A 22784-nucleotide genomic window follows, 5' to 3' on the forward strand; every position below is an offset into this window, starting at 1 on the left:
CTAAATGTGTTTCGACGTATTTGGCACTTCAGTCTTTTAGAAAGCTAGTTCAGTGGAAAACGACTGAAATTTTTTGTTATAATTTTATTTTGTACACCATTATTCCGCAGTTTAGTGGCCCTGTTTCCCAAAAGAAGCAACCGCTGAACCCTACCGAAGCTATCAAAATAAATTCACTCAAAATTCAAGTTACTCAAAATCCTAGTTCATCAAGAAATTTACAAGCTCTAGAGGGACTTCGACCACAGAGCGACATGCAGCCACCAAGTAGAGGACTCCGACCACCGAGCGGTTTTCAAACACCATCCTCACAAACCAGTGTGCTGAGAGATGCTTCGTTCGGAATTCCAGCATTTCAATCGGTCAGCATCACGCAAACTTCATCCACAGGAGATCTGCGACCACCTGTTAGATCTACTAAATTGCAACCACCATCTGCTCTGTCTCGTTCCGGTCTAAAAGTACCTACCGGACTGCAAACACATGCATCTATTTCTTATGCTAATAAGAGCTTCGAAAGAAATATACCGATGCCAAAATCAGTTCGAATTCCAGAGCCAAGTATTCCCAAATTAGCGCCTCTAAAGGTTTCAAGAGTTCTATCCACGTCAATACTTCTTAAACCATCACTTATACAAGGTTCTGCATCAGAATCACTTACAATTAAGCAAACAACACCCGAAGAAAGGCGGATAGCAGCTGCTGCACCTGTATCAACACAGGTACTACCCGAAATTCGACGAATAGCACCACCCGCCCGGTATCAAACAGCAACTCATGTACCAAGACCTAACCAGGCAACACCCGAGCAAAGCCGAATAGCGCCACCAACTTGGAGTCAATCACCAGCTGCTGCACCTGCGTCCAAACCGACACCATCTGAACAAAGACGAATAGCGCTACCAACCCAACTTCAACCACCAACTTTGCGATTAGTCCCACCTTCAGCAATAGGCATACCAAGTTTGCAAGTACCAACTCCGCGTTTAACCCCCGGTTCCGCTCCGACGTTAGTTCCACAGCGAAAGGTTCAAAGAACTCCAGTGTCCACTGCACGACTATCACCAATGACTCCTCGACGCCAACCAAGTGTCATTCACAAAACTCCGGTATCTGCATTACGACCAAAAACTTCTCCAATGACTCCTCAACGAATACCGATAGGGGTTCCCGAAACTCCGGTATCCATTGTGCGACCAACAACTGCCCCAATGACCACTCCTTACCGAACACCAAAAGTGGCGGCCCCAATACCTCTTCCTCGAACGGCAGTCAAGAAACGTATCGAAACAATCAACCCCGACGCAGAAGTTTTCAATATTGCAGGAAGGGAAGTTGAATTTGTCGATTGGGCTCCCTCACCAGAAGCAGAACTAGTGGCAGCAATAGCGAAGCGACCTGTCACTCGGCCAAGCGGAAGTACATCTATTGTGAAAGGTTTAATACATTCGAGATCAAGTCCATCGGGAATACAGACACTCCAAGTACCAGTCGCACGGCCACCAAAAGAAAGAAAGATTTACAACTTTCCCGATGAACCATCCGTGACGGCAGCAAAACAGTTATCAACTCAAATCAGTTCAGATTTAGCGAAATTCAAGCAAATGGGAACGGATATGCAGGAATTGAAGGATAGAAAATCATCGATCTTAGGAAGAATCAAAAACATGTATGCAGCAGAGGGAAAATCTGTAAAGGAATCTACTGAGTTAGATAAGGAAAAATTCAGGGAAAAATTTGGTTTCAAACGGAGCCCAAAAAAGCGCCAACTATTGGAACTGACCGGTGAATGGAGTCGAGATATTTTAGAAAAGCAACAATTTCAAGAAAGATTGACTCAAGCAACACCAATGACCCCGCAAGCGAGGAAGAAAGTCGTGCCGTCTTTGGAACACATAAAGGAATCCTCCGAAGCAATGTCACCACAAGCCGCGAATCGACGTGCTGAAATTGAACTTACCCGCAAAGAAAAAATAGACGACTACAGACAACGTATGGAAGTTCACAAAGAGTTTCGCCAACTACTAGAGGAACGAAAGAAAAATATTCTCAGTCGCAGACCACTTTCGAAGCAGGAGCGTGAAGAGGTTCGGAAACTTTATCAGGAGGCAAAGGAAACGCTTTACACCGCTGCAACAGAGGAGGAACTTGATAACGCTGTACGATTAGCGGAAATTATGGAACTGGAAGAAGCAGGAGTTTCGTTGAAGGATTCTCCTAACAAGACTGCGAAAGAGTTGCTCCCGGAAATGGCACCCACGGCGGAAATTAGCGGTATTGTTGGAGACATTTTGATTCCAGCAATTATTCCGGTGGAAGAAATGAACACCATTACCAGTTTGGATCGTAATACGGCTGAAGTTGCATTGAAGGCATCTTTGGTGCCAGCGCCCGCGGGTGAGGCGGCTACGAAGCTACTGGAATCTGGGTAATTATTGCATTTCCTTTATGACATCAGGCAATTTTAAGCTCATTTCGAGCATTTCGTCCAGTGAATGAATACTTATGATAACACTGCACTTGTGCCACATCAAAAATTTAACCACGGTCAAGTTAGTCGGCCGAGGTGTACTTAATGCTGTCGGTGGTGACGGTGGCCCAAGGCCTGAATAAGGACTCCTATAAAAATATTCTAGTTTTGAACACTCAGCGAGAACTATTTTAATTTTAAATTTTATTTGTGCCGATATTAGGTAAACACCGTACAGATTATGTAAAACCAAATCAATATTGGAGATCTAATATTTCGTATAAGAAGAAAGATCGCACCACTTGTAAGAAGGATACTAAATCATCCACACCTAAAATTGTTTACGCATTGTTTACGAAGCAGCCACGGTAATATTAAATTGAAGAACCTTTCTATATCACGGTGTATTTATTAGAACAATTTTATGCAAAAAATTCAGCATCTCTGAAACTTCGGAATATGAAAGAATGGGCTTTCCCCTTTCATTTGAAACTAAGATCAAAATAATCCGTCGGGGGGTCCAGAGCAACTTTTTTTTGAAGTATTTTTCGTAACAATATAGGTTTTACTACTGGAGATAATTCATATTTCTGTCCCTAGATGGTGCTTTATACATGCAAACAACACTAAAAGTGAGAATTTAATAGAAAATTTAATTGTCTACAAGTTTGTTGACCACTAAAAATTGATCTGAAATCATCCGGAAAAGTTGTTTAAGATTTTAAAAAAAGTTATATCTAAGATAGTTTCACACGAGGCCTAGTGGTGTGGAAATATGTTTTCTCGCACTTATTATATTACAAAAAAATAATTGGGTTTAGTGGCATGAAATTATTAGACGGGATTCATTACGTTGACAATTCTAATTGAACTTCTGAAAATTAGGATGTTTGACAGAGTCAGAAAACTATTTGTGCTTTTGGTTTGTAATCTTTCCCGATAGGTTCGTAGGGACTACCATTAATCGGAAGGTATTGCTTGGTTACAAGGGTTTGCTTACATTTATGTTTTGTTACACGGGTGTTTTAGAAAGGACCAATCGTCGTATAATTTAGGTTATGATCGCTTAAGTCAGCTATTAAAATTCCGTTCAGACGAAATGTTGGGACACACCGTTTCTAATTTAACGCAAACCACAGTAGTAACTGTCCAAATTAGTGGTTAGTGTGAAATGATTTCTTCAAATTTTCTCCGCAAAGCATATTGTGGCAGTTGGATTTTACGGCCATTTCCTATCAATTATGCGAGATATCGTTACTAAATTGATCCTAGATTATGCGATATGTATTACTTTTGAAAACAAAATATGATTTGAGTACAACAATAACCTTATATACATAGAAGTCCTCGAATATATCCCAAAAAAATTATCTTGATCCAAGTTTTTTGTTCACTGTTTGACACATTGAGTTAATTTTGAAAACGGATAATCAGCGTTTTTAACCAAGCGTTGCAATGAAATCCGCGAAATATTGCAATGGTGCGTTAAAAGTTTCATTGAGTTTGTTCAAATATAATGGTTGAAGTTCAGGACAAGTCAATTTTATACGAAGATGCTAACAGAGTAGGAGATTCATGTAAGAATAGTTATTTGTCATCCCTGAGAACAATCGAAAAAATGAAAAAGAAGGCATACATAATTGAAAAGGCTGTTTCTGCGGGAGGAATCACTTACCATCATGAAAAAGAATATTAATATCATACTAGTTTGGTCAACACTTATCTAAAACTTCTCATCCTAAAAATATGAATGGTGCTCTGTATCAGGGAATTATAATTTTCAGCTAAAAGTTGACTTTCCAAGCTCTCAAATTCCGCTGAATTCACTATTGAACTAAACACAACTATTTGACAAATAAAAAAAGTGCTTGTGAATTAACAAACCACTAGGTCTTATGTGAAACTAACTTAGACTTAGAATTCGTTAAAATATTAAACTACTTTTCGGGATAATTTCAAATCGGTTTTTAGTTGGTAACAAAGTTGTAGACAATTAAATAATCTATCAGATTCTCACTTTTAGTGTTGTCCGAATGTCTAAAGCACCATCTAGGGGCAGAAATATGAACTAGTTCCATTGTAAAATCTATGTTTTCACGAAAAAATACTTCAAAAAAAGTTGCTCTAGACCCCCCGACGGATTATTTCGATTTTGGTTTCAAATGAAAGGGGAAAGCCCATTCTTTCATATTCTGAAGTTTCAGAGATGCTGAATTTATTTGCATAAAGTTGTTAAAAAAAGACACCGTGATATGTGAGAGCCTAAAGGTGTAAAATCCAAAAAAATCCATCGATCAAAAAAAAAAATAAAGATGACAAAAAATCTCGACGATTCAAACATTGTAAAGATCTTTTTCATCACAAATTCGATTTTTGCAATTTCGTATAATGCCCCATTGACAAAAAAATAGTTCCGACTTTGATGAGAATTTCATATGTAACCGGACAATTCAGTCTATATTTCCGGTACCATATAACCGATCCGTGCGAAATTTTATAACAGTGTGTGGGGATAATATTCCTTTAATTTGAGATTTGAGTTTGTGAAAATCGGTAAAACCATCTCCAACAAACATGTCAGTTTGCTAATTTTGAAAGATTTTTCCCGGAACGGCCGGAAGCTTTAATGGTAGTCATTGCGGACAACGAGGGGGAAGGGGTAGGGGTGGTGCAACCAACATCATTGTATATCTTCCATTTGATACATAGAAAATATATTCATTATTCACTGAATAACCGATGTGACCTAAATTCTGCAATATGTTCGCAGCCCGGGACTTGCGGAATTGTCGACAGTAGATAATAAATTCAAAGATTCTTTCTATATGTGCGAATTGAAGTAATTTAATGTTCGTTTCAATAGATTTTTAACCTCCGAGGTATTACGATTGTAACTGTTTGTATGGGAAATTCCTATGTGACCTTACTAACCAACCTATAAATGAATAAAATTCAATAGCAGCTCAATGGGAGTATAGTATCTTTCATTTAAAATAATGTTTGGAAAAATCGGTCAAGAATTCGTTAAGAAATAGGCGTGACATTAACTTGGAACTTAGTAAGTTCCCCGGGGATCAAGAGCCGTCATAGATGGCCAATTTGGTAAAAACTGCTTTGATTTGATCTAGACCGGTAAATTCAAGTAATGTTATATGCATTGTTTGGTGGTACCATTTTATATAGGAATTGGCTGTGTGGCCGCACTTTCAACCCGTAGCTCCGGAATCGTAAGTGCGATCAACTCAAAATTCAATAGCAGCCGATGGGAAGATTGTACTTTTAATTTGAGAAAAAGGAGGGACATGATGACATATACACACATTCATATACATACATACAAACATGAGTGGGCTGCAAGGTCTGGAGAACAGAAATTCAGAGGCTTAACGAACCCCCCCCCCCCCCCACGCCTACCTAATGGTCTAGATAAAAAGCCCCACCTTGCCCCATTTTTGTCTCTTCTTAGTTATAAAGTCAAAAATCTCTACTAGTCACAAACAAAATTTCAGCGGCCGCTATCTGCCGCTTCGTGGGTTATTACAAATTTTGTGGAACATATTTTTTTAATATTTATTATGAAAACTTCCTTTAAATGTCATGATAACATTTATCACTCTTTGTAACTTTTTCATTATTGTACATTTCAAAGATTTAGAAATAAAAAAATTTCTTCCAGAAATTTTTTCATCCAAAAAATGTTAAAATTATTTTTTTCGTGTATTTTTTTAATGTCATGTAGCGCCATCTACATAGGTTATAGAGTATAAGTGTCTTTGGTACATATGCTAAAAATATGAAAACAAACAACTTCGTCGAAGAAAGTTTTTCGATAGAACGCCTCTTTCAAGAAATAGAACTAATCTAGATCAGTTGCCAAATATGTCAAAATAGTGCTCATTTTCATCCAAGATACTTTGCTGAAGACATCAATCCTCCAGGATATATACTCAGGGCGCTAGAGGCTTTGAGCGTCGAAAGTAGCATTCTGCCCCGCTGTGCGTGGAATGCTTTTCCGCTTATGGTGTCTGCACAGCACCATAACTTTAAACAGCTATAACTCTTCAGGAGAATTGTTTGTTTAAACAGCTATAGCTCTTCAGGAGAATTGTTTACAAAAACAAGTAAGATGGATAACTGAGTCTATCACCTTTCATTTGAGCACTCACAAGTAACCTCGTGCAAGTTTTGATGTAACTTCGTTATCTTGCAATATTATTGAAAACTGATAAGGTACTTCAATTTAGACTATCATCGACTATGTTTTCCATGCAATCGGAGTATTGTAAACAATCTAGGAGAATTGTATTGATCCTTGGAATGTTAAAATTGAGAAACTTGTAGCGCTGCGAAAGAAACATATATGATGATCAAAACATGTTTTTCGTAATTCTTAACCTCAACAATTCTAAGGAAAAATAGTTTTGGAAACCAAAATACAGTAGAGAACAGTTAGTCAAGAAAGGGTTAACATAATTAGTACCGCTTGACGTAGATGATGGTATTGCACCACCGTAACTTCTGCAGTTGAGCTTCATGTTCACCTTCAACAATAGCTCCACTTCACGAATCGTTGGTCTTACAGACATTTCGAAAAGTCAACGAGAACAACAGTTTGACAGCACCGTGTAATAAATTGACTTTGCGTTTTCATTCATTGTTTGTCCACGTTCTACATACTAGGTAGAAGGAATTAAATTTTGATTTCGTAAATAGATAAAGCGGGACATAGGTAGATTTGATTAATGCCCTGCTACAGAGGCGTAGCGATTGTTAAGTTCTGAATGATATTGATTAGGACAAACGATCAATTGAAAAGTGTTCTTCTTACTTTGCAGGACGTGCGATTTGGTCAAAAGTGATATCACGACCATCGTTGACCAAACCAAGCATAACCGATTATCACGGAAATACAGCAACAAATATATGTTTTGCAAGCAATGTCAACGACTAGTACATCTGACCTAGGACGTCAACCTTTCATTGCGATAAGGAACACAGATAAATGAGTCCTAAAAACGAGAAATATATGCTGATTGACACCTACATCCCCTAAAATCAATGTATTATGTTCGTAATTTTTGCCTTTGTGACACCAATAATAGATCCGCACACGTTTGATATTCTAATTACATAACACATGCTATCAGGTACACCAACACATTTTTCTCTATTTGATTTGTCCCTCGAGTGTTTTTTAAAGTTGTCCTTGAGCTGTAGAACTGGTTCTCGGAAGGGCTCCCCGTTAGAATCACTCACTACAATTGCAGACGAGACAGGAAATGTCACCCAGCAAAACTTCACTGTTTAAGAACTTGCAATGAGCCATGACTCTGATTGGGATATTAAGTGGATGGTGCAGATGTTGGCGTACAGACTTCACGATCGAGTGGGAACGAGCGTTTATTTGTTCGCCCTTTAGACCGCGTAATCAGATTATAAGTGCCATAGCGTTCACTCAATCGTCGAAGTGTTTTTGTGTTTGAGATATCTTAGGTTGTGCTATCAATGATCGAGATTGCACTTTAGTTTTTGTGTATCATCGGAAAGGGACCGAGCGTTTATATGTTAACGTGTTCGATCGCGTGGGCATTTGCATGTAACTTCAGGTGCATGAATTCTATTTTATAATCGGGTAGCCATTCGCATATTCGTGAGTTCTTGAATGATCGCGCGGACCATGAACCTGATACTGAATTTTCAGTGTACAGTTCAGATGCTAGAAGAGAGTAGGTTTACTCATATCACTATAGTTCCCGGGCATGGAACATGTTGTCTAGAAGATATGGGCGTCATTTTTATAAGTCCAACTAAATACGTGGGTCTAGGCTGCTAGGATCGAGTGTAAGGACTTCCGGGCGTAACTTATTCAGGATCGCGCGTGCACGGGCGTTTGTAGGACCACGAATGAGACAGCATTTATGAGATTATAAGTGCTAAAATGTTCACTTAATCATCGGAGTGTTAGCGAGATCGCGGACGTAGGTGTGCGTGGATGATCGCGAAGTGCTCAAGCGTTTGTATGCTAACGTGCACACTAGTGACAGGAAAAAAATTACACCTATCGGCCCACCCTTGAGTTGATTCCTAGTCCCACCATAAGTACTTGTACCTAATTTGAAGCAAATCGGACAACTCTAGCTACCCGACCAACGTTCCTGTATGGGTTCGTATGGGATTTTTCGACAATTTACATGGAGAAAACCTACTAGCTCCCATTTTCTCCTAGGTTGCGTTGTATGCATCTTATTATCCCTGCAAGTAAAAATAAGAAAGATAATATAATTGTCTACAACTTAGTCGAAGACTGCTACTCAATCCGGCTGTGTTAAAAGAAGTTATTAAACTTTTAACGAAGTGATATCTGAGTCAGCTTTGCATGGGGCCTAACAGCGCATGGTTGTGTATCAGTTACTCGATTCGCACGAACTAAATGTTTTTGTGTGGTTTAGCTCAATAGTATGTTCAAAAGAATTAAAGTAAATAATACGAGTTATGCATTGGTTAGAAAATTTTAGTTCCACCTGTGACCGCATAGAGGGCGCCAACACTATTTTTTCAACGGAAAGAGATAAAAATTAGGTGCGTTCCACAAAGTTATAGAACAGACATTTTGCAATAATTCTTCCGAACATCTCGATATTGATATTGTGTTGGCGCCCTCTGTGCGGTCACAAGTGGAACTAAAATTTTCTAATCAAAATTTAACTCGTATTATGTACTATATTTCTTCTGAACATACTATTGAGCTAAAGCTAACGATTATTTCACAAAAATGTATAATTCGTGGAAATCGAGTACTGGTACACAACCATGAACTGCTAGGCCCCATGCAAAACTGACTCAGACATCACTTCGTTAAAAGTTTAATAACTTCTTTTATCAAAGCCGGATTGACGAGCAGTCTTCGACAAAGTTGTAGACAATTAAATTATATTTCATGTTTTCACTTACAATAACAATACGATGCATACAGTGTCACCTAGCGGCGAAAATGCGAGCTAGTCGGTTTTCTCCATGTAAATTGTCGAAAAATCTCATACAAACTTCAGGCACGTTGGTCCGGTAGCTAAACTTATCCGATTTGCTTCAAATTTTGAGCAAGTACTCCTGGTGGGACTAGGAATTCATTTTATTTATTCATTTATTTATTTTATATTGGTGAATTTTTAACAGAATACATATTTTCTCCATTGTTGATAACTCTGAGACATTTATGAGTTACATTACGAACACTGGTTAATCAAACTACCATGCGGCATTTGCTTCAAACATATCATGAAAAATCATCCTTTTCATGCCACGGGGCAAAAAAGGGGCAAATCAAAATATTCAATAAACTAACTTTCAAATATCGTACAGCACAAGCGATCTTTCCAAACTGTTTTACTTTGAACAGTATCTAATAAAACGCACGACTTATTATTTACTCCTCATGTGTAATTTTTCCAAAGAACCCAAGTTTGACTCTAATAGGAAAGTCAATGAAAAGAAATATTCATTTAAATAACAATGGTTTAAAAACAGTTTTTGTGGAATTCATCATCTCTTTCACCTTCAAAGTCTTATGCTTATGGTTCATCATCTCTTTCACCTTCAAAGTGTTGAAATAATTTGAACTTTTGTCCTGTAGACTTTTGAGAAAACTATATTTTACAAACATGCAAAAATGTTGAATTATGAAAAATACAAACATGCATGCGTGACCAGATTTGTATTATCGCGAAGGGTACAAGCGATTTTAGGTTAACGTCTTTGATCGCGTTTATGTTTTTATGCCAGGGTGCAAAAAATTTCGCGAATTTGATATTGTTTATAAAACTCTATAATTGTTTGCATATGCGTGTAGGCTTCCGGATGCTCGCACGCGTCGTCGTTCTGAGTATAGTGTATATAAGTTTCGTATTTTAGAGTGGAAGCTCCCGGACGAGTATGATGCATAATTTCGTGAGAGCGGGCGTTTGTATATTGGCGTTTAAGACCGCGCTTATAAATTCGTAAACACTAAAACGTCAACTTAGTCATATAGAGAATTCCATGATTGCGTTTACGACCGGATTTGTATTGTCGCGAAACGATGAAACGTTTGTATAATATTGTACGTGCTCTTTTGAACGCGAGTGCGATTGTACGTCGCACATGCTAGCACGTTTGTAATTTCGTGTTTACTAATGCGTTTCTATTACCGTGTGGTCGTTTAAATATTCTCATGTGCTTTTGAGCGCAGCCCACCGAGAAAGAAACAGCAATATTGTAGAAAAACTTTAGATATTGTGACAATCAAGAGCAGAACGGCAAAAGCATTATTGAATGAAAAATGAGAAAACCTAAACATTAGATTGGGACATTGTTACACGAAAAAAATAAAATTTTGCTCCGAGTAACCTTTTGGGTCCCATATAGCTTCCAGCATCACTCTGCAAATTTTTAGCTCGATCGGTGATACTATATTTTTGCGCCCATGGTTTAAAGTTTACATGGAATTTTGTATGGGGAAATCGTTTTTTGTAAAATAATTCTTCCAAGAGTAGCCCGTTACCTCCTAAAAACAAATAAATGTCTGATTTTTATAGAAAATTAAACGATCTGATGCTTGTGGAAAAAGTTATTAAGCAGGAACCGATTGATGCCCTTAATATTGAAGAAAATTTCATAGCATCACTGCTGTTGACGGTCGAATAATGTACAAATTTTTTAACTTTCTCTTATTATGTACAAAAGAAGCCTCAATTGGTCGGTGTTAAGTCAGACCGGACTAAGTCGCAAAACATCAAAAAATGAGATAATGATGTCACTGGATAAGAAATTTCGTCAGCTACATTCGACTTTTGCCAGATTTGGAATATGTAACAATAATCTAGAATTGTGACAAAAATTAATTTTCAATTATAATGTAAAGGATGCTACGATTCAAACTTTAAACTCGGTTTTTCACGAAATCAATATTTTGTCACTTAGTCCGGTCTGACTTAACACCGACCAATTTATCTTATTTATTAATTATTAATTTATATTATTGTGAAGTGGCCAAACAGTATAGATAAATGATTCAGACACATTAAGAGAAGATTAAAACAAAATTGCGTATAATTGGACAACCAACACCAGTGGTGCTGGAAAAAAATGAATGTTTTATCAATCGTCAGAGCATCAATCGGTTTCTGCCTAATAACTTTTTTCTCAAGCGTCAAATCGTTTCGTGGTTTTCGAGACTTTGTTTCTTTGCTAAATTTCCTATAACAGCCGCATAACGATTTATTTTTAGGAAGTAATGGGCGACTCATGGAGGAATAATTCTGTGAAAGTTAATTTGAATATATGGGCGCAAAAATGTAGTTTCAGGGATCGTGCTAAGAAGTTGCACAGTTGTTCTAGGACCTAAATGGTACCTAAAAAGTTGCTCGGAGATGGAATCTAATTTTTGTCCCACCCTAATAAACATTAGGGTGGGGCATTGTTATATGGAAAAACGTAATCATAACCACATCAACCGAGCACAGCACTTTATTGGTTCTATTTGGGGTCCCAAATAACTGTGCAAAATTTGGGGTCGATTGGTTTTGACCCGGCGCACAGTGGGGCGAAACTGAAAAAAGAAGGTCAAAAGTCTTTCCTGAGTTTCACAGATGTTTTCACGTTTTGATGTCTTCAGGAAAGTTTCCTAGAACAACATCCTACATCTTTTAGGATAAGCACCTTAATTTTGCTTAAGGTGCACCTGCTATCTAAAAAACAATTTTTTAGCTTGACAACCAATTTTTTTTTGTGCGGAGTCTTGTAGAGCAATTTATTTTGAACAACTTTGATGAACATATCTGTCATCTATATATTTTTCCTTCAATTTTCTATTCTACAACTTAATTTATTCTACATTGGTATGTTCTAGAAAGTTTTAGATATCGTAAAAACACATACCTTATCTGAAGACTCCAATGATGTATGCCATGTGTTTCGGGATATAAATCGATTTTTCTTTAAAAAATGCTCTTTTTATAACAATTCGGACTTTTCGGGTTTTTTAGTTTACATGCATTTTTATACTGTATAATGTACGGATATTTCACAGTATCTGTAGAACGGGCGTTAGTAAATCAACACATCATAATACTGAATACTAAACTCAATGCAAAATATTTCTTCTATTATCAACAATCAACATATGAAAACTATGAAAGTGTGTGAAGCACTAATTATAAATTAGAAGGACCCTCACATTGCTTTTTACGCGGGTATATTACACGCTTAACAGCAATCCAATTATTGATAGCATTAGTAATATGATATTTTATTGTGAATTATTTAAAATAAAAGAAAACACGTCAAAGCAAATATCATCCTGAATCACTCTCAGAGCTTGCGTTTTGTGGATTTTTGAGTAACTGGATTGCTGATTGTTAAGAACGAATAATGAGAGGGATAATACCAAAATTATATAATCTTTCCAAGATTAATAATATTAATTAAGAATATAGCATAGTGAAAAATATATAGATGGCAGATATGTTCATCAAAGTCGTTCAAAATAAATTACCCTGCAAGATTCCGCACAAAAAAAATTTTGGTTGTCGAGCTAAAAAAAATTTTATGGCAGTTGACCTTAAGAAAAATGTAAATGTAGGATGTTGTCCTAGGAAACTTTCCTGAAAATATCAAAACATGAAAACATCTGTGAAACACAGGAAAGACTTTTGACCGTCTTTTTTCAGTTTCGCCCCACTGTACGACGATGGTGGTAAATCATCAGAGAGGCCCCTCTTCGTCGCATCGGAGCTCGTCCGTTGATATTAGCATGGTGTACCGGAGACAGCAAGTGTAAGGCAGGAAAGTGAGATAGGGTTAAATAGCATAAATGTATGTAGGGCAACGGGCCCAATATACAAGATGTTAACATGACTTATTTTTTGAATGCTTATTGGCTACCCGGGTATCTCACTGACACTATATGCGCTTTAGCCGAGCGAGAAAACAAAGGGAAACAGATCTCGTTCACTCAATGAATTGAGCATGGCTTATTTTTACAGTTTATTGTGTTTACTTGATTTCTATTGATAATTTTTTATCATTGTTATTATTGATGTTGGCGTTACTGGTACTATTACCTGCGTTGGCATAATACGCTACAGCATTTCATGTTTCTTAATGTCTTTTTCGATTGAGAACCTAGAATTTAACTGAGGTTAGCTGCTTCAAACGAACGTTTTTATTGGAACTGAGTTGGGTTCTCGTCAAACAGCGGTGGTGTGAGCGAACCCGAAATATAATTCAACTCGGTTTTCAGTTCAGTGGCGCATAACCTAGGTTCGAAACTGGCTTTAAAAAAATGGTTGTTAACTCCGAAACTGAGTTAGTTCTGCTTCAAGCGAAAACGACATAAGTTTAAAAATCTAAATGTCTAATTTAAAAAAAAAACTGCTAGTTTTTGGAAAATTTAGGAGAGATAATGAGAAAAAAGTTTCCGCGATCAAAATCCTGCACAATATCTCGTGCCAAATTTCGTGATCAAATTCCCATGGTGAACAGCTGCAAAAACCAAAAATAGTGCAGGATTTGGTCCTCACCATTCGATTTTGCAAATACTCAATTCAATCAAGTAGGCGAGGTGTATTTGGCATTTCAATCTTTCGAGAAAATCCTTCAGAGCAGAACGATTGAAAATTCGTAGTTGCATTTTTTTCCTACACAATGAATCAAGAATTTAATGATATCGTGTCACCAAGAAAACTTCGGCAGAGCCCTATTCGTCCAAGCGGAATAAATCCGCCTTCTCAATCAAGAGGATTACCGGCGCCAGGAGGACTTCGACAACCGAGTGGAATGCGGCCTCCAAGTGGAGGTCTACAACAGCCAAGTGGAATGCAAGCACCAAGAGGAATGCAAGCACCGAGTGCAATACAGGCACCAAGGGGAATGCCACTACCAAGTGGAATGCAAACACCAAGGGGAATACAAGCACCCAGTGGAATGGTAACACCAGGTGGAATGCAAACACCAAGGAGAATACAAGCACCGAGTGGAATGGTAGCACCAGGCAGAACGCAAGCACCGAGTGGAATACAAGCACCAAGGGGAATACAAGCACTAAGGGGAATACAAGCACCAAGTGGAATGCAAACGCCGAGTGGAATGCAACCACCAAGTACAGTACCTCGACCACCGAGTGGAATGCAGCCTCCAAGTGGAGGACTTAGACAACCGAGTGCAATGCAACCACCTAGTGGAGTATTTCGACCATCGAGTGGAATGAAACCCCCTAGTGGAATGCAACCACCAAGTGGAGGACTCCGGTTACCAACCGGTCTTCTTCCACCACCTCCTGAGCTGGAAGTCCCTCCAATACCACCTAGGGCGCTCATAACTCCATCCGGTGGTTTACGAACACCTGCAGGTACCCGGACACCACCATCTGCTCAACCGCTACCTCGTCCAGGTCTAAGACCACCTACTGCAATACCGACTCCTTCAATCCCACACGATCCTCAAACAAGTTTACAAAAAGTGATTGCCCTTCCTGGGTCTCCAGAAAAACTTATGACCGCATCAAAACCGGTTAGATTTCCAGGATCAGGGATCTCAAAATTAGCTCCACTTTCAAGCATGCGAGCTCCATCCACAGCGTTACCAAAACCAGCCTTCATACAGGCCAGTGCAGCACCTGACATTCAACGAATCGCACCACCAGCGTCAAGGTTTGCTCCTCCCACTCGACTTCAGGCATCGGCTGCTAGATTAACTCAACCATCCACTGTGCGTAGACCAGTTTCTCAAGCCGCTCCTAGTCCTCAACGGATGAGCCTACATTTAGTTTCTCCTTCGCGGCCTACAACTGCTCCGGAGTCTCCATTGCACCGAACACCGAGATCAAGTCCGGTGCAAAAACGCTTGTCGCCGATCGTTGGTTCGCCAAAACGTGTTCGTATAACTACCGACGAAGGTGCTCCCACAACGGAGGCTATCAAAGAGAAAGCGCGGCGTGCCGAACAAGAGCTTGTCCGACAAGAGAAACTAGATGACCAGAAACAACAAATTGAAGTGGAAAAAGAGTATCGTAATATACTAGAGGAACGAAAGAATAACATTCTCAGTCGCAGGCCTCTTGCGAAAGCAGAACGCGAGGAGATCCGGCAACGTTATCAGGAAGAGCAGGCGACAAATTATACTGCCCCAACGGAAGAGGTGCTAGATACCTCTGTACGATTAGCCGAGATTATGGAACTGGAAGAAACAGGTGTTTCGATAAAGGACTCCCCAGAAAAAGTGGTGACAGCTTTGTTCCCGGAGGCGGTGCCGACGGCGGATATCAGTGGTGCTGTCGGAGATATTCTGATTCCAGCTGTAATCCCTGTGGAAAATATGACCACCATCAGCAGTCTGGATCGAAGTACGGCCGAAGTTGCTCTGAAGGCCGGTTTGGTTCCAGTTCCAGCGGACGATGCTGCCAAGAAAATACTGGAGACTAGGTAATTAGATAGGATAAATTTGTTTTTTAATTACAACCCAGAACAAATATTAGGGAGCAATGATAACTTCAGTTGAAAAGTGGTTACAATATAAATCGAAACATAATACAGAGATACCTGACAGTACGTACGTTTTGTCTCGATAGTAGGGTAGACGAGCCCTTATTCATCTCATTAGTCAGGATGTAACACTGTTTTGATTGTAACTCAGCTTACTGTGATTGGATTACGCTAAAATAGATATCAGCAGCCTTGCCTTAGGCCGATGACATGCTTACGCGATTTGCGATGCGGTAGCGGTAAGCGAAGCGAATGCGTTTGACCTATCTCTTTGGTGTGTGCATGTAGAACGCGTAATACTGTCATAGTAAAAGCGGGGCGAACGCGGCAAAACACAATGACGCGTCCGCAAACGCTTCGCTTTCCGCTTCAGCTTGTCATCGGCCTTATTCATCCGACCTTTTGACTTAATGCGTTGAATAGAGATAGCACTGCTCTAACTAATGTATTCAAATGGGTGGGATGAATACAGGAGCTAAGAAGAATTAGGGCACAGTAACCCTACGTACATCTACAAACAATTTTGTTTTCGTTTGATTTTGTAAACTTCAACAAAAAGCGACACATTTTATAGAAGTTTTACGGGCTTCATGTTACTTCTGCATACTTAAGAGAGGTTTCGTTAAGGGTTCTGTGCTACTCAGAGTAGTTCTGTAAACTCCAGTAAAGTATTCCAAAGTTTATGTGAACCATAAATGCATCCTGAAAATATGTCATGAAAAGAATGCTACAAACTTCAAGGACGTCCTACAAATATCTTAAGTCTTCCAAATTTTGGGAACTTGCTAACTTACAAAGAGGTCCTTATAACTTCAAACAATTTGTACTAAATTCGGATCATTCATAGTTTTTTCCCAAACTTCAGAGAATCTCAATGATATTTAAGGATGACACTCGAAGGTTGTATAAATTTAGGAAACTACTTCAAGCTTCAGAGAATTTTTTCGCGCTCAACCAATTTCTACAATCAGAAGAGTGTTCACGATGTTCAAGCATATTTTATCAAACTCGGAGTAATTCTGCAAACCTAAAAAAATCCTACAACCTTGAGTAAAATCTTTAGAATCTCTGCAAAGTTTACGAAATTTCAAGAATACTTAAAAGATTTCTGGAAAATCTTTCAAGCATCAAGGGGTGTCTGCAAGTTTAACTTCAATGAAGTAAGACTAAGAAAATTGGGAAAGTCTGACCAAAAACTTTTGCATGCAGTATCAGAGAAGTATTACGAACTTCAAGGTAACCTGCAAAATTTGGATTTTTTTTCCTAATATCAAACAAGATTTTAGCAACTTTGAAGGTATACTATCTAGACCAATGATAAAGCGATTTTTGCTAATTGATTTTCAAATATTATGTACATAAAATGTGAGTGCTGAATTTATTTGGGTCAATGGCGTCTTCGGAGGAATTTGTGGACATTACAATCCCTTTGATATGATGTTAGTATTTCAATGATTAATCTTCCTAAAAAGAGATATATTTACCAACTTTCTTGCAAGTGCATATATTAATATTATGACTCCAGCAAAGTTGTAGAACAAACTTTTGCCAACAAATTGGCAATATCTTCAACATTATTGTTTGTAGATGATCCCTTTGAAGCCAGTCCATTAATATCACTTTTTAAATATCTTTCTGACAAGTTCGGTACTTTTCCTAAAGAGGTAAATGAACCACTTTAATACAACAATGGCTTATCTCGTGTATTTTCAAAGTAATATAGTAATTTGTGAAACATAGTGTTTCAAATAGTGATTGGTTGTTAACGTGAAAACGGCACAGTTTACGTCAATAGTGTATTCGGACAACTCATAAAAAATAGCAAGATTTGTCATTCGCTTCTATGATTTGCGTGATTAATCCTCCTATAAGCGAGATTTTTCAACAATGTTTTTGCTTGGTAAAAGAAAAAGATAAAAGTCTTTAAGAAAGTTATGAAAATTACTTTCCCGATCTCCAGACAACAATTTTTTATGCCGAGATTTGTAGCTTGGAGACTGGTGGTCACTAGAATCTAGTAGCAACACGTAGGCGCGTGCTTCAGGTGGTGGATACATGGTTAATAACTAATAATAATGTAAAGTGATGTATATGATGACGGAATGAGACAAACTTTAAATCGAGTATTTCCATAGAGGGCCACCTTCGAGAGATCTGATTTTTCCAGAATTTGTTGTGCGTTCTCAAAGACACCACATCGCTAAAGTTAACAATTTTGACGCAATCTAAAAAACCCTTTTTTGTCCTTTGGGACCGCTGTGCGGTGTGGTAGTGTAACAAAAAATTTCAACCACATTGTCTAAAGCACCATTCAGCTAGGTCGATAGTTTTTCCAGCAGCTATTTAGTACGATTTGAATCGCAATTATCTAATAAATCTTCTGACTGATTTTCTTCATTTAGAATTTTGAAAAGATTTCATATTAGGGCATAGCAATAAAAAGTCCCCCCTTTCACATGTCAAAGTAAGCTCAGATGCCAAATTTCACATCATTTGGACAATTTTAGATACCCGCCCACTTCGCTTGAAGTTTTTCAAATTGGTGCAATGGGAAATATGGAGGAAAAATATATTGAATGCTATAACTTTTGAAGTAGCACTCAGAAAATTACAATTCATACCTCTTACCAGAAAATAATCTTGGTATTTGAATTGAGATATTTCCGTATATCGAAAAATACGAGAAAGTGGAGTGAAACTCTACTTAAAAGTTTTTTTTGATAATTTGCTTACTATTATAGAAAGAAGTAAATCGATCGAAAAAGTATGCGCATTGAATATTTACGATGTTAATTTATTCTATTTTGTGATTCAACATTGAATGGCACCGAAATGTTCGCAACAAAATTTTGTTTGATCTGTTTTCAAAAAGGTTACTAAAATCAGTTGTCGGCACCCAAACATGGTCGGTTGTCGGTACCCCATTTTTGTGGCAAATGCTCTCAATAACCTAATCAATATGGGTATTTTTGGAACGGGATTTACGAATAGATACCAGAGATCGATCTTTGGCACCATTCTGAAAACAAGGAAGGCGACTTCCGGTTTAGCGTTTTACTTTTACATGAAGAAAGCCCACCTGGTCGTGTTTGCACCGCTAGGTAGTACTGTATACACCAGATTGTCACGACCAGACAATTTGGGGGGAAGGAGCGGGGTTACCCTATAGCCCCCTTCATCTTTGGCAGACTTCTATCTGATCTGAAGCTTTGCTAAAAAAATGGACTGCCTGAAACGAACTCAATTGCAATGAATGCGATCCGTCAGCGCGTTAGCAGTGCGTAATATTCGCACTAATTTTTCACATACGCGTATTGTGATTCTGAATGATGTTCATAATGCCTTTGATGGTTGTTGAAATGAATAAATTTCCTTTTCCCTTTGAATTTTGATGATTATCATTCATATTTTTCTATTTTTAATAAATTTTCTTAGGGTGCCAGCAATCGACTACATTTTTCAAAATGGTAAAAAATTATCATTTTACTAAATTGTTAATAATTTTTTTCAACAGAATAAATTATATTCTTTCATAAGTTGTTAGCTAAGGCCTCTAGCTTTCCATTGGTATGCTTATTCCCATATATTGTTCAATTGGAGTAATGTTGTGAGCCAAAAATAAAAGTGTGCCGACAACCAAACACATTCCCCTATATCTCTCTAATTCTTCGATCGATTTTCATTAAATGCACCTTGTTGAACGTGGAAAATCCTTAGGAACAACTTAAAAATAGATTCGCTATCGGTGAAATTCAGAAACATGACGCATTTTTTGACATTTAGCCTCGATTCCACATTTTTATTATTAAATTGCATATATCAACTCCATTTAACAATATATTATTTAATTTAATTGAGAAAATTTCCGTTTCTGTAAAAATACGGATAGTTGCGATATTAGTACATTAAATGAAAAAATGTGGTTTGTAGAGTTAATGTCAAAAAAATGATGTTTCTGGATTTTACCGGTACAAATCTATTTTTATTTTGTTTCTTATAATTTTCCGCGTTCAACAAGATAGATTTTATGAATATTGATTGAAGAATAATGCAAATATATGCGCGAGAAAATAAAATTTATTATGAACTATAACTCCTACTTCTCGTATTCGTACGATTTCTGAAATTTTTTCACATTAGAAAAACTACAAAATATATATAATTCGCAACACGCAACAGAAACCCTAATAAAAATAGGGGATTTTGGGGACAAAATTATCCAGCACACTGCTATTTCGTTTTTTCGAAATACGAAAATATCTTTATTCAACTACTAAGGCTATTTCCTTTAAAAAGAGGTTTTAATTGTAATTTTCTGAGTGCTACTTAAAAGGTTATAGCATTTAATATATTTGAAAAACTTCAAGCGAGGTGGGTGGGGATCTAAAATTGTCTAAATGATGTGAAATTGGTCATCTGAGCTTTCTTTGATATTTGTCACATCGTGAAAGGGAGGGGGGGACTTTGAGAATTAGGTTTTACATAAACGTTGAAGTTACGTGAGTTCGAATGTAACAGATGAGCACCCTTACATTACTCTTACTATAAGCTATTATCCAGCTAAATTGTTTGTTGGGTTTGTATTAACACACTTTTTATTTTGATGCAGCAAGCCGTATGTGTTAGCAATGGTGTTTTCATGTTGAGCTATCAGTTAATCTATATAAATCATCAATGGCGCTTTTCACGAAGGCTTACAACCGGAGCTCGTCCGTTGCAGTTCTTTGACTCGTAAATTATTGTCGCAGATTAAGTTAAGTACGCTGGGGTAATTCTTGACTCAAAACTTAATTGGAGAGCTCACATCGATTTCAGAATCAAGAGGGCTAGCATGGCCTTCGGCCAATGTAGACGAGCTTTCGGCAAATCTTGGGGACTCAAACCAGTGATGCCACAAGTACAGATTTATCTAGAAAGGTACAAATTTTTTAAGCATTTTTGGTACAGATTCTGTACGGTACAAATTACAGATTTTTGTAAAAAAGTACAGATTGGTACAGATTTTTTTTACATCCCTCCCCAAGGTTGAGGGGTTTGACGGCATTGCAAACATCATCAGGCATATTGCATGCATCAGCATTAAAGAACAACTGCTTTAAGATGGTTATTGCATTACATAGACCGAGAGTGCTTATGCGCTTTTTTATGTTCTATGTTTCTTCATACTCTGCACCAGCGCATACAAACGCTCAACCACTGGTCTTTGCGCGGTGATGTGGCCCACTGGCAGGTCGACGTGCATTGACCTTTGCTGCGTGCCGTGTTTGCAAATATTGTTCCACAATTTGATGGCGGTATTCGTGGACAGGGCTCACAGTAGGAGTCATTGTGTGTCCATTTATCGGTCGACGTCGTCATCGTGCATAGACTAATTAAATTAATTTAATAATTAAATTAATTTAACAAATACATAAGTGCAAACCTATTGGTTGGGGTTTTGTAATATTCGTTGTTTTTCGTACTAGTGTACAATTGTTATTTGCTAGTCGTATGTTATCTGTGTATGTGTTCGTCTGAGTATTTGTGACAGTTGGGTCAGGGAATGGATGCAGAAGTGGCGTATATGATAGAATAGTGGCTAATACTTATGGTGATCAATTTGTACATTTGGTTCTATTCATTCGGGAAAGTCGGATTGGATAAATTAGGGTACAATAAATTTACCGGCCCACGTGAGTCATCCATTCCCGGACAGCATAGCATGATGAAAGTCTAACAGCATGCAATTGTCGTTAATGGTAAATATACTACATTTGCTGCATTTAGACGAGTTTGATTGCATGTTACATGTGTTTTTCTATTCTACTTCGCTAGTCTGTTTCTTTTGTATATCTATTAGTTTGCTTTTCTATTATTGATGTATACCAAAATAGTATCGGTCAATTTATACACTTCTAATCAAGCTCTTTACATCTTTTTTCTTTGTTCATATAGGTACAAACCTACAAACCTTCGGAGCCTTCGCGATAACACAAACCTGGCCACAAACGTAATGCAATTGCAATAATCCACACATACTTACGCCCACGATTCCGCCTATATGAAAAAAACCCCGGTAGTTAAATAAACGTAGCTTCTTTAAACTTGCAAACGCGGTCTCAAACATTAACCTACCACTCGCGCAATCATGAAACGGTCACGTCCGGAAGTCTTACCTCGGTCCTAGCAGTCTGGACTAACGTCTTCAGTTGAACCAGTCAAAAAAGTGACGTTCAAATTCACTAAACAACACGTTCCATGGTGACATGACCTGGAACTCTAATAATATGTGGAAACGGACTCTCTTCTACCATCTGTACCATAAAAATTAAGCAGACTCACGGTCCGCGTGCGATCATTCAAGAATACGCGCTACATGGTTATAAAATCGAAATTATACACGCGGAGTCACACGTGATAAACACGTTAATATACAAATGCTTCCGCCCTTCGCGACCATCCACGGCACCTACACCCGCGATCTCGTAAACATAATAACATCCCGGTGTTAAAGTGAATGTCTCAGCTCCTATAAATTTTCAAACGCGGTCACAAGCGTGAGCCTAAAAACTCCCGCGGTTTCACGATCATGAATCGGTCACTTCCGGATGTTTCTATCCTTGATATCAGTAGACTAGGTCCATAACTTCAATTGGATCAATTAAAAAAAGAAAGCTCTCATATCCACTGGACACCACGTTACATGGTGACATGACCGAGGACTCTAGTGATATGGGGTAACTTACTCCCTGTCAGAATGTGAATTGTACACCGAAAACTAACTATTACAATGAAGGTCCGCGTGACCATCCAAGAACGCA

General features: G+C 38.1%; 2 protein-coding genes across 2 annotated transcripts; both read left to right on the top strand.

Moving 5' to 3' along the window:
- Window positions 1-254: 254 nt before the first annotated feature.
- LOC131695060 (mucin-2-like) lies at window positions 255-2432 on the top strand. The gene has a single exon (XM_058983587.1). It carries the CDS (start codon window positions 255-257, stop codon window positions 2430-2432), a length of 2178 nt encoding a protein of 725 aa, XP_058839570.1.
- An 11666-nt stretch (window positions 2433-14098) lies between these two features.
- LOC131695061 (nascent polypeptide-associated complex subunit alpha, muscle-specific form-like) lies at window positions 14099-22122 on the top strand. The gene is made up of 2 exons (XM_058983588.1): window positions 14099-15924; window positions 21919-22122. Exons 1-2 carry the CDS (start codon window positions 14150-14152, stop codon window positions 21989-21991), a joined length of 1848 nt encoding a protein of 615 aa, XP_058839571.1. The 5' UTR covers window positions 14099-14149; the 3' UTR covers window positions 21992-22122.
- The last annotated feature ends 662 nt before the right edge of the window (window positions 22123-22784 follow it).

The sequence above is a fragment of the Topomyia yanbarensis genome, unplaced genomic scaffold (assembly GCF_030247195.1).
Source record: "Topomyia yanbarensis strain Yona2022 unplaced genomic scaffold, ASM3024719v1 HiC_scaffold_261, whole genome shotgun sequence".
NCBI classification, from domain to species: Eukaryota; Metazoa; Arthropoda; class Insecta; order Diptera; family Culicidae; genus Topomyia; species Topomyia yanbarensis.